The 13,657-nt window shown below is 37.5% G+C and overlaps 1 protein-coding gene across 4 annotated transcripts in view; it reads left to right on the top strand.

Annotated features, from left to right (window-relative positions):
- The window catches only part of LOC129447686 (F-actin-uncapping protein LRRC16A), a 140,909-nt gene that overhangs the window by 105,200 nt on the left and 22,052 nt on the right, over positions 1-13,657 (top strand). For all 4 annotated transcript variants that reach the window (XM_073871859.1, XM_073871857.1, XM_073871858.1 and 1 more), the window contains 8 exons: positions 1,161-1,333; positions 1,489-1,557; positions 6,820-6,913; positions 7,019-7,117; positions 7,287-7,415; positions 9,702-9,833; positions 12,175-12,350; positions 12,648-12,736. In XM_073871859.1, coding sequence (XP_073727960.1) covers positions 1,161-1,333; positions 1,489-1,557; positions 6,820-6,913; positions 7,019-7,117; positions 7,287-7,415; positions 9,702-9,833; positions 12,175-12,350; positions 12,648-12,736 — 961 coding nt within the window. The remainder of the gene's footprint in view (positions 1-1,160; positions 1,334-1,488; positions 1,558-6,819; positions 6,914-7,018; positions 7,118-7,286; positions 7,416-9,701; positions 9,834-12,174; positions 12,351-12,647; positions 12,737-13,657) is intronic.

Genomic DNA, 13,657 nt, shown 5'->3' with positions numbered 1-13,657 from the left:
GCCTAAGCCAAGTAAGAAAAAGTAACGCAAAAGTAACTTAAAAGTTACATAAGCATTACTTTCCATGAAAAGTAACTAAGTAACGTAATTAGTTACTTTTTTGGGGAGTAACTTAATATTGTGATGCATTACTTTTAAAAGTAACTTTCCCCAACACTGGTTATGTTAGGTCGCGTCGCAGAAGTAGAGCTGAAGCAGCAGTGCTGCGATCATTTTAGCGCCATTTCTACGGCTCAAACTCCCTGATCCGCGCGTTCAACTGTGATTGGTTTCATGTTTGTGATGTAGAAAACCGAGATGATTTCAAACTACGCTTTTGTGTCTTTGGAAATCTCAGCATCGGTGTATACTAATGAATTTGCATGTTTAGTCTTAAAGCATATTTAAAACACCACATAGACATATAAACAACAATAAAAACTCGATTTTCACCACAGGGGGACTTTAATACACTTTTTTGCTTTTATTAAAATTTACTTTTATTTTCTATGACATCACCTAGGCCACCCAGAAGAGAAAATACTGACTGTTTCTCAAAATGCGTTCTTTAGCGATCTTGCGTCTTTGTGTTCTCGCTCTACGTCATCATTAACCGTCGAAGTTCTCAAGAATTCTCAAGAACGCAAGTACAGAGGATGCATGAAAATACCCAGATTTGTTCTTGATATCGAGGATGCATCGAGTGCAGACTTGCGCGCTGAAATCGCTTTACGTCCCAGAAGTCATTGCGGCAAAACAATGGCGGTGGTCAGGTGACCAACAGGAAGATCGCACACATCTCAATTCTCACAAGTGTGTTCTGTGTTCTCGCAACCTTCTGAGTTTGTTCATCCGAGGTTGTCTGGCAAGACCGATCTCCACGAGAACGCAAGTCCGTTCTTTGCGTTTATGGAATTGAAAAAACAGCCATTGTAAAACTAAACTGGTTTTGAAAAGTTGCAGTCATATTTCACAACAAAATAAAGTCCCACTTTACTTTTATTAGTTCTGGATTCACTTGAAAGTATATCACATCAGAAATAAATGTGTTAGTAAAACCATCGTATATTAACTTTGAACTTCTTCCTGAATAACATGCCTTAAATGAGTATTATATCGTATTTATTATAGGTCATAATGAGAGATTAAATTCTGTTTCTTGTTTTTTTTCTTTCTTTCAGCCCCTGACGTCTCTCTCGTTGGCAGACTCTAAGCTGAAGACTGATCTTACGCTTGTTCTGAACGCTCTGGGCAGTAACTCTTCTTTGACGCGTGTGGACATCAGTGGAAATGGGATGGGAGACATGGGGGCAAAGATGCTGGCCAAAGCTCTCCAGATCAACAGCAAACTTCGGTACCATCCCTTCTTTCACTGCTTCACGTTTAAATGAATGACTGTCTGGTTCTTCAAGAGAAATGTTATCATGCATGTAAATTTTAGCTGCTTTCTCACTATTATGTTTGATGGTCTTGTGACTAATCGTGATTTGGCACACTCTCGTGTTTTAGGACGGTCATCTGGGACAGAAACAATGTCAGTCCACAAGGTCTTCAGGATGTGGCCACTGCTTTGGAGAAGTGAGTATTAACATGTGTATTGTAATTTGAATGTGATTTAGTCAAGCCACATTTATTTATATAGCACCTTTTACATGTTGCATTGCTTCAAAACAGCTTTACATGAAAAGCGCAGAACAAAAACAAAAAACGTAAATGATCAAATATTTAGCATATATATACCAGAATATATAGCATTATTGCACATTTTATTGTTCTCATAAATAGATTATAATCTAATATAATAAAATAAAATAGTGTGTAACTATATATACTTTTCCTTCGACATTTGAACGTTTGAGCAATTAACATATAAACCAAGATGAATATGCAACACTTACTTCATCACTATGATCAAATTTAATCTCTAAACAAGCTGCAACATATTGGGACATTGACCGTGTTATCTCCTCAGTTTCATTCTGAAATCATGCTGGTATTAAATGGATCATCAGTTTTGGCACAAACTTGTAGCAGCTTGGATACATCCTGTCATGAAAGTGAAAGGGGAATATACAAAACGTTAACAAATTAGCTTTAAACATTTTTGAATAGATTTTCAGCTAAATAAAATTCTTATGCAACTTACTGTATTTTGTAATAAAAGATTTGGTGTTAAAAATATTCGTAATAATAGGATTTTACTAAGGCATACAAATAAATGCACATTATTTTTTGGATAAAAACGTCTTATATTTTATATTTAGACCCTGCTATATATTAACTCTTTACCCGCCATTGATGAGTTATCTCATCAATTAAAGGGACACTCCACTTTTTTTTTGAAAATAGGCTCATTTTCCAGCTCCCCTAGGGGTAAACATTTGATTTTTACCATTTTGGAATCCATTTAGCTGATCTCCGGGTCTGGCTGTACCACTTTTAGCATAGCTTAGCATAATCCATTGAATCTGATTAGACCATTAGCATCGCGCTCAAAAATAACCAAAGAGTTTCGTTATTACGCAGCGCTCGAAAATAGTCCCATTGGTTACTTTCAAAGCAGGGGACTATTTTCGGGCACTGCGTAATATCATTGCGCCTGCTGCAGCCAAGTTATGGCGGCAAATTCCTTGATTATTACACCAGAATGAGAGTATAGCTCCTAGCCAAATCACAAATTTTAATTTTGTGTCGATCTTAGTACACGATGTAACTACAGAAGACTCAAGTTTTAAATATAAAAATATCGGAACTCTTTGGTCATGGAGCGCGATGCTAATGGTCAGATTCAATGGATTATGCTAAGCTATGCTAAAAGTGATACAGCCAGACTCGGAGATCAGCTAAATGAATTCCATTTTTTTTTAATCTTATGTTTCACTCTAGGGGAGCTGGAAAATAAGCATATTTTTAAAAAAGTGGAGTGTCCCTTTAAGAGAAAATGTTTCCTGCCAATGACGAGTTTTTACGGCAATCTGTTTTCCGCCATTATTCACTATGTGGCTCTAACCCAAACGTATAAAACACTGAAGCGTCCACTGATCCAAAAGCAGTAAAACCTCTATGTATATTTTCATCTTCGCTCTGAATCTGATCTCCAACAAAAGTCCTTTACAAAAATTCAATTATCTCAGTTTTTTGTTCAAACTTACCTACCCATATTTGAGAGGTGATAAAAAGATAAAGATACAAATAAAGATACGACGAAACTCTGTCATTAAAAAACAGGTCTTTTCTTTCATTTAATATATTGTATGTTTATATATTTAAAGAAGAAATTTTTCTGGAAGACATTCAACTTTTGTGAAAATCATAAAAAAATGCTGCTGCTGGCAGGCAACTTAAAAAAAAAAACGCTGGCGGGAAAAGAGTTAATATGCATAATATTCAACAGCTTAATGAAGGTCTTAGTATTTATTTGCAGTATCTGTGATGCCATTATCTTTATTTATGGATATAAAATGAAGTGTAAAGCATCAGAGACTGAGATTAAAGGGTCGTCTCACTCACATGTTGAGATACAGTAGCACATCTGTTGCCAGAAGCCTTTACACCGGTGATAGAGATTAAACAATGGAAAATCACTCACAGACACCATCACTCCTTTGGGATGCCACATTCCTTCTCTTTCTTTCATGTGCTCCTTCTTTTCATCTTAAATGTGGCACATGTGCTGGAATGGAGCTTTAAGATTAGTTTTTTTTAAGGGAGTACTGTTATGATTTATTCTTATGACTGATGGGGTTAGAGATAAAGGCTGAGTCTTTGTCTCCTCCATCCGCCCTCATTTAAATCTCATTTGCATATAACAACCGGGGCTCTGGCATTGGTTGGCTGCTTCCCGCCAAATGGTGCTCCACAGAGAGGTAATTTGGCACGGGGGGATCCTGCGGTATTCTGGAGAAAACACATGAGAGACAAAAGAATAGAGATGAAAGTGGTTGGAGGCGGGGCGTGAGATGTTCAGAGAGAGAGAAAGACAGAGAGAGAATCTTGGACTGTTGTTGAAAATAACGCTCCACTTCCTTGAATCAACATGAAGCCCAATAACGCTGTTTTTTAACTTTTCCCTCGATATGCATGAATGAATCTGAATTGATTTTTCCCATCATGCCTTTCTCTACAATAGATTTCTCTCATAACCATGACTACATCCCAATTTGAATAAATTCATCAGAGAGAGGGATCATGCATCCCATAGCATTTTTTCTGTGGATTTTTGACACCTCTGACTATGTTTTGGGGAATTATGGGTGAGGATGTAGTGTTTTAATATACAAACCCAAAAGGATATTAAGACTTGCTATTCCGTTTTTGGTTCTTGGATCCCTCACCCTCAGTGCATAAGATTGAAGTATATACAGTGAGGAAAATAAGTATTGAACACCCTGCGATTTTGCAAGTTCTCCCACTTAGAAATCATGGACGGGTCTGAAATTGTCATTGTAGGTGCATGTCCACTGTGAGAGACATATTCTAAAAAAATTAGACTATTTATTTGTATGATACAGCTGCAAATATGTATTTGAACATCTGTCTATCAGCTAGAATTCTGACCCTCAAAGACCTGTTAGTCTGCCTTTAAAATGTCCACCTCCACTCCATTTATTATCCTAAATTATATGCACCTGTTTGAGGTATTTAGCTGCATAAAGACACCTGTCCACACCATACAATCCAGGCATGTCTTAAAGGGATAGTTCGGCCAAAAACGATATTAAACCCATGATTTACTCACCCCCAAGCTGTCCGAGTTGCATATGTCCATCGTTTTTCAGACAAACACATTTTCGGATATTTTAGAAAATATTTTAGATCTCTCGTATTACACTTTCACTTTGAAATTCGTCCAGAAAAGCATATTTATTAGTTAAATATGAACTCATAAATGACGAGATAACTCGTCAATGGCGGTGAATGAGTTAATCGCGATTAATCCTTGCCCAGCACTAAAAAAGAATAGTGAAGAGTGACTTTTTAAAGTGGAGATTTTTGCAGCCAAACTAAATTTGTTAAATACCAATGAAATGACTGAAAAAGTGACATTTGTAAAAATAAGGCATTTCAATTATTGACTAATAACTTTTTCATTGCCGTCAAAGTGAAATGACTGAACCTATACAAGATCCTGATAAAAAAGCTTATTTACAAGAAAACATGTTCTCAGATGGTTTTGCATCTGAGCTCTTAATATGGTACTATATTAATGTATGACTATTCTAGGCCTGTATTTGCTCAGGGTTTTCTTACGTAGTCAGTTATCTCTTACTATAGACAGGTCATCCTAAATATGTGAAAATAACCCTTTCCTTTTAAATAAATTTTAAAAAATTTCCCAATGTGTAATGTGGATTACAGCCTCATTGGATAGCCTTTCCTCAACCCCACTGTGAGCATCAAAAGAGGAGTCAGTGTCAATCATCTGTACATGATATTTGTCATCTAAAATTCCCTTTAGTAGAGGAATGAGGCTTGTTCGTCTCAATATCTGCCACCTGAAATATTCCTACATCAGTCTGTCTGCGAAGGAAAGTCCCTCATAAGATTTCATAAATATTGATAGGAGGTGTCAGGTACAGTCTCTATTTTCAGAAGATCCGTAACCTCTATAATGATGTCGGTCTGAATCAATTAGTGTAAGAGATGGCCTTGTTTCACGCCTGATCCATCACCCGCCGTGACTGCGCTGCTATTTCTGTGCTTTTTCCTCTGTGGAAAGAGTAATCTCCGTTGAATGAGATCTATTTGGAGAGCATCTGCCTCCTCCACCCAGAGCTCGGTGTGTGTTTTCAATCAGACTCTGATGTCCTCTCAGCTCCCAAGAAATCTCTATTTAAAATGGTGTATATTTGCATACATTTGCATATTAGTTGACATTCAGTGACAACTGTTCAACATTCTTGTGTGGTACTGTGTAACATTGTAATGCAATGGTAATTTGACATGTTAATCTTTAGTTAACCTACTAGTATTTCCTCTAAAGTACCATTATTCTTAAAGGTGCCGTCGAATGTAAAACTGTAGGCATAGATGAATAATAAGAGTTCTGTACATGGTAATGATATATCATTAGCCTCAAACACACTTGTTTCCTTCTTCTTATGTAAACCTTGTGCATGCAAAATACAGCTGGAAAACAGACCAATCACAACATAACACCAACTGTGATTGTGATGTCACAGTTGAGGTGTACACCCCCAACATTAAATACACACAAATTAAATAAAATTTAACAATCTCCATACGATTAATTTTTTTCTCAAATTCCTTATCTTCGTCTGATATGGACTCGACCATAAGATCGTTTACACACACACAGAGCTACTGAACTGAACTGCTCTGAGAAACAGCCAATCAGAGTAGAGCTCAACATTATTATTCATAACTCTTTCAAATAAGGTAATAATAGACCATTTAATTTTAAAGGCAAATCCTAGGGTTGTAAATTGACAATTCTGGATTATTTTTGCACTCAATAAAGCCACATACATTCAGAAAACAATTTAACAGATTATTTCAATGCTTTATTTGGCCCCTTTAAAAAAAACACCACTGTACATGCAAATGGCTCGCATGGTATCCTATTCAATTTATACCAGTGCACTGTACAAAACTATGCATTAGATACTTCAAAATACACTACACCATTTGTATTATACTATAATATAATTACATTGAGAGTTTTATTTATACAGTGCTCATTTATCCTCTCGTCTCATTTATAAATCCTCTTAACAGCAGCGTGTACCTAAATGATGTTTCACACAAAAGTGTCTTATTCTTACATTCTTCATTTCTTTGTTATTTTGTGTATCTAACATTTTTCTTATCTTCTTGTAGGAACTTCACCATACGTTTCATGCCACTTCCTATTATAGACGCGTCCCAGGCACTCAAAGCCAGTCCTGAGAAAACAGAAGATGCTTTACTAAAGGTCTGGATCTCAGCCTTCATATGCAAACTAAATCCATTCACAAATTCACATTTATATCACAATAGAGTAAAAAACATATTTCTTCCTCTCTTCCTCTAAAAAAAGATTGAGAGCTACTTGTACAGGAACCACGAGACCCGCAAGTATGTCCAAGAGCAAGCGTACCGACTCCAGCAGGGCATCGTCACCACCACCACACAGCAGGTAAAAGATTGCATGACTACACAGCGGAGATAATATTGTGCCTTATAGCTTCATAGTATTCTGTGAAACCATAAATATTACTTCCTATGTCTTGATACTACATTTTTTAGCAGTCAAGAAGATTTAGAGATTTGATCATTTTCCTCTTAATCCTCTGCTTTCTCTTTAGATGATCGACCGAATATGTGTAAAAGTCCAAGACCATCTCAACTCCCTGAAGAACACAGAGAAAGAAGCCGTCCAGGAGGACGTCAAAATAGCAGAGAACCTCATGAAGGACGCAAAAAACTCAAAAACAGTAAGACAAGACCTTCACTGCATGTGTAATTAGTAATGCAATTCAACTTTTGTATAATTAGCTAAGTTTCCATCCACTTGTCAATCGAATTATCTGAAGTTCGGTTAAAAAACTTATGCGAATAAAGCTGGTGAAAGTGTGTTTCCATCCAACGGCTTTAAAGCGAATAAAAACCTGTGCGTAATGACGTCACATGCTGGTTTGCGATCAAATTGGTATATCGAATTGATTTGAGACATTTGAAGGTGTTTCCATTCATTTTCATACTGAATCGCACAATATTCAAGCAAACATTTGCGAACAAAGTTTTGCTAGACAAATTTGCGGCATTTCAAAAGTTATAAGTGCTTATGTGCCAGCTGAGCTGATAGCGACATATCAAGCTATAATAATAAGAAAATTACGTTAACATCAAATTGCTATGATGATGCAGATGCATGTAAATGCCCAACGACAACGGAGGCATTAACGTGAAATGATAGTCCGGATCAATTCTTAACGTAAATGAGAACGAAAAAATATCTTTAGAGTTGTTAATAAGCCAATAAAGCTACGAGGGTTCTTTGGCCGAGGATCCATCTCATCAAGGTCGAATTTGCTTTTATTTTCCCTCCGGCACCGTTGCGAGATAACTCTCTTTTTTGAAACGCGTATCGCTGTTTGAGCGCCTCATTTACTCCGGAGGACGTCCCACGTCTTGTCATAACCATTGTTGGACATTTCCTTCGCGAGTTCCTGATAAATTATGGCATTTCTTAGATTTTTGCTATCTAAAATAGAGCTGTAATCGAACCCGAAAGTATATTTAGATTGACAGCTTTTTAAAAGCCCGAACCCGTTTACAGCCATACATTATTTAAATTTGCGCACGCAAACAGCTTTTATCAAGAATGAGTAATTTACACAGTTTTTAACATTATTTATTAATGACTAACTGGGCTACACGTCACTTGGAAGTTAAAACAAAGAAAAAAAATAAGTCATCTGTAACATCGTAACATCTCGTTCTAAATAGGCATATGGCAATACATTATAGGCCAACATGCCAATAAAAACAATTATTTCTTAACGAATTAAATTAAGATAATACATTCTGAATAAGATGGTTATTTGGGAATAACGAAATTAGGATAAAGGTTCTGTGGTATTTGCTTCGGCACTTTCTTTACATTAATGCCAACATTAGTCTACGTATATCCTCTGTCTAAATTATGTATTTAAGACTAAGTAATATTTAGTTATAAATTAAAAAACCTTTACTCACCAAGATTAGGCATTTTTGTTAAGGAAATTATTAAATCCACTGTAAATGGCTTCAGCGTGGTCCTGCGCTTACTGATAGGGCATTCAGCACCATAGAACTTGACCGCTCATTTACCGTGCAAAGGCGGAGCACGAGCCCGTGTAAAATGTTAGAAATGAAGCCCGAATCCGACCGAACCCGTCGGGTTCGGGGAAAGATCTTCAGCTCTATAGCCGTTATTTTCTCTGCTAAATTAAATTTAAAATTAATCTCGTCTCGTCGTTTGTCCACTTACATCTGACTTTGTTGACACACGCCATTTGTGCCACCAGAGAGGAAATTACCTTAAACTTTTTCTTCTTGTTTTGTGTGTGGGTTGCAACCATAAAAGGACCTAAACCTTAATCGCAAATCATTATTTATTCGGCAAATAACGTTTCCATCAGCGTTTATCGCATAAGCCATATATCGATCAAGATAAAATCCGATGAGATCGAACGTATTTCTTTTGAGTCGATATTCATGAAATTCAATCGAATTTTACTGTTTCCATAACGCATTTTTCATTCGATATCACTTAATTTGGATAAAAACAGGTGGATGGAAACATGGCTATTCATGTATTTTAATATCCATCGTAGTCGCAGACATTCACCTCTGATTTAAAGTTAACACAAATGGTGAAACTCATGGCAAACACAAGGTCATTACGATAGTCAGGCATATGGCCGATAGTGGGCCTTCATGACGATAGTTGGCGTGATTGCCCATTATAGTTTTCAAATATTATTATAGTTCATAGTTTCACATTAACACGCACATTGCATGCTTATCCTTGCATGAGAGGGCTTGTGGGCTTCACTTTGCACGAGAGAGCTTGTAATGCATGCGTCTTGAACTCTTCCTCGCACCTGAACTTGTAATACGCAAGCCTCTGACATTTCATTAAAGAGGTTGTTAGGTGAGCAGGGGTTTAAAACCAGCGAGTGAGTTTTTCCCGCCCATCTCCCAACACTAATGACTTCTCCCTTCTTAATATTCAGCTTCTACCCAACCTGTATCACCTGGGCAATGCGTCCAGAGAGGAGGTCAATGCATCTGCCGTAGGACCAATTCAGGAGAAACTGGACTCTATGGCCGGAGAAGTTGCACGAGTTATGGATGAACAGCTTCAGGTAAAGTCATTTTTAACAGTATTTATCTCTCTAGGATTTTTTTTCCTGAACTTGAACTGGGGAAAATAGTTTGTATAGAGTTTATTTTATAGGGACAATATGGTGTTTCTAAAGAGCACATGCAATGCAATGCATTCACGTGGCTTATGGTTCAAAAAATGCTTTTTTTCACATACCGTACATTTTTGTTGCTACTCTATGCCCTGTCTGTCTGAAACTCGTCGATTTGTCCAAATCGGTGTGATCCAATTGGCCAGCTATCTAGTGCGTTGTGATTGGTCGAATACCTCAAGTGGGTAAATGGAAATTTGACGCTCCTTACCATGTTTTGAAAGATCAGCTCCCAAAGCAAAAGTGAAGGTGATAATATCATCTTTACTACCTTCTCAATACAAACCCGATTGTTACCCACATTGCCAGGTTATATTCGGCACTGATCAGCCGATGTCCAAGTGGCGGGAAATTATTATATCTGCAAACTGATTATAGATTATCACAAAAGTGCATTCCTGATTATTAGTTTATAAACATTTTATAGCTTTTATAAATTGTACTTTTTAATTGGCCACATTCAAAGCTCTTGTAAAAATATTTACATCTGTGAATAGATATCTAGAAAGTCTATAAACTTTGTTTGGCAGCTGTTAAAAACTCTGTATAAGCGGTAATGCTGCGTACACACCAGAAGCGAATTTAATTGTTTGCATGAGTAGATTACATTCAAAGTCAATGCAAAGACATGCAAATTTGCAAACATGTGCCAATCCGCTTGTATTGGGCGACGCTATTCGCCTCAAATGCGTCTTCCGTTCAAAATATTCAACTCGAGTGGAAAATTTGCATAGTGCAAAGTTAAATCCTGAGAGTAATCAAGAGCAAGGAACGCAATGCTTTGCTTTTGGTGTGTACGCAGCATAAGTCAAAATCACTATTGGTTGATACATTTTTACTGTTGTGCAATATGTACCAACATACTGTATAGACGAACACAAAGAGCTGTTGACATTTGAAACACAGATTTGGAAAGTGTTTGCATTATCCTAGATACCCACCTGACCTCAAGTCTGTGCAATATATCATTTTAAACTGTAAAATATTTCAGCACCGTGTTTTATTTGTATTGGCGGCAGTTGTTTGGTAATTCATTACTGTTAGTTTGCTGTTTCTTTCAAATAACATTTCTCTTCTTGATATATTGGTATTCATAGCGCTGCTTCAGAGCTGTCAATGTCTTCGAAAGCCTTTCAGAAATATTTTAAGTCGCTGTCAAGGCAGATAAATGACCACGGCCAGTAAACATGCACAGGAACCGCCTGCTAGCCACTTACTGTAGCTTGTTGATGTGCTTGCATGTGGGCAAGTCAGTTTTCATTCAGCTCATAATTGCTTGTAATGGAAGGAGAGTAACAGAAGAGCTTGTGACAGCTTCAGGGAGAGTGAGGGTTTTTTTCCAGCCCTCGTGTTTGTTTGACACAACAGACCTGCAGTGAATACAAACAGAGCAGTGTTTGCACGAACGATTGGAAGATCAGACAACAGCTCTTTCAGTGGAAATACCCACAGAGCCAAAATACAGAATGACACATAAACATTCGTCTTAAGAGAACCAGACACAAGACAAATATGTGTACTGACAGACATCAATTGTTTTCTTTTTTAGAGATTGCAATATTAAAATAAAAGTGTTTTTTTCTATGGCAGTGTATTTTTCATTCTATTGCTTCTGTAGTCATTTGTAATCCGTTTACTCATTCCATCCATCAGTCATCATTTGGCCATACAGTTTTTATTTCTTTAGACAATTTTCTGTAAATAAATGGTAGATTTGTTCTGGTAGAATTTTAAGAAACCAAACATCTAAGAGTCTTTGTTCCACCGAATGTGTCTGGTGTACATTAAAGTCAGTAGCCAGAACAGACAGCAAGTATAATTGATTTGTTTTTAACCTGATGGACAATAGAAACTCACAGCTTTTTAATGTTAATATGGGCATCTGATGGAAAGCTGTGTGTGTTTATTGAGAGGCAGACGTTATTCCTCTGACTGAAATCGTCTGTTTGCTCGAAATCAGGGCTCTTCAACCTTTTTAAGACCAAGGAACCTGAACTTACCCCGTATTTGTCCTTTTAACCGATGCGTCATGACTTAAAAATATATCTCAGGTCTGTTTTCATAGATTGATGGACAGCAGGGAGACCATTTATGCTAATGTTAATGCAGTTACAGTATAACCATTTATAATAGCAACATTTGAAAGAAAGATGAACACTTTCCACATCTGTTGTTGTTGGTGTATAATCATGTGTGTGTGTAATTGAAGTCTGTGGATATTCTCAAACAGACACTGCTAGAGTCAATGGTGGGCGCGGCTGAGGGTCTCTGTCCTCACGTCATGAAGAAACCCAACCTGCAGCAGGATCTCATTAAAGCCGGCATGACCAAGATGGTCGTTCCTCGCAGTTTTGTCAAGAACACACTGCTCGAGCAGTCGGGTATAGACATCATGAACAAAATCAGGTCTGTACAGTTGCCATTCAGAGTAAAAACCAGACAACCATATACAAAAACATCCGGTCTGTATACAAATCTGACAAAAAAAATTAAGAAGTCAGCGTTTGACTTTGATGTAATAGTCTCTCGGCTTTACAGTTTCATATTTTGTTGTGTCTGTCACTGATGTTGTTTAGAGAGTAATAATGTTGTGTGATTTTCTGCTGTGATAGGAGCTTACAGAGGCGAAATGTGATAATATCCCTGTCAACAGTGACTGTGGTTTACTTGTAACACATTCACTCTCGTGTCTGTTTTCCACAGTGAAGTCAAACTCAGCCTGGCGTCTTTCCTGTCTGATCGAATCGTTGATGAGATTTTAGAGGCACTTTCCAGCTCACAGCAGACACTGGTGAGAGATCATCTATACACATTACACACACCTCACTCTGTATGACGTGAACATGCTATAGACATGCCTGTGAAAGCCTATCTAAAGTCATTTTTTGTGTGATTTACTGGTTTCTACATAAAATAAATTCTAAAATATAACCTTTATATTTTTAAAATTGACTTATCATGTCAAGAATTGAAATCAATGTGAAATCAAACTTTGATGCTCTTAATCTCATCATTAAATTGTAAGACTTTAGCCTGGATTTCACAGACAGGGTCACAATTGTGTATAAAATGTGTGTATGATATAAAAGGACAATTATTTCATAAATCAGTGTTTTATTAGCCTTTATTTCTAGAATTAGAGATAACTTATAGGGTGTAACTCAGTCGTTCCAGGGGCGTCACTGGACATGTAGCTGGGCACATGCCCCCATTAACTTACTTTTTCTATCATTTTTTTTAAAAGCTTGCTGCGTGCAGCACAATGCTTGCTTAACCCACTATCACTATTCTGCAACAAAATACTACAAAATTAAACATGTATGGAGTTAAATACTGAGGTTCACAGCCATATAGCCAGGGTTTAAATTGGGCCGGGGCCGTCCGATGCTAAGCTCCGGCACATAGGCTGAAGGTCTCGCTCTGCTCATGCCAGTCTACCCGCTGCGCTTGTGCGTGTGTACTCGCTGCGCTGGTGCGTGTGCACTGACGCGAAGGGAATAAGGTGTTTCCATTCATTATGGGGCATACTCACCAACGCAAATTCAATGATTTGCGCGAGTAGATTACATACAAAGTCAATGCAAAGACGCAATCAGACGCGTCCCCGCACGGGGCGATGCAAATGACGCGAATTGGGCGGCGCAATTGCCGCGGAAACGCGCGCTTTTCCTTTTAAACGCGTCTTCGCGCAAGTTATACAACTCGAGCGAATA

This window comes from Misgurnus anguillicaudatus, chromosome 10 (genome assembly GCF_027580225.2).
Source record: "Misgurnus anguillicaudatus chromosome 10, ASM2758022v2, whole genome shotgun sequence".
NCBI lineage: Eukaryota > Metazoa > Chordata > Actinopteri > Cypriniformes > Cobitidae > Misgurnus > Misgurnus anguillicaudatus.
Note: the sequence above shows the minus strand (reverse complement) of the source record. Positions and strands in the feature narration are given on the sequence as shown.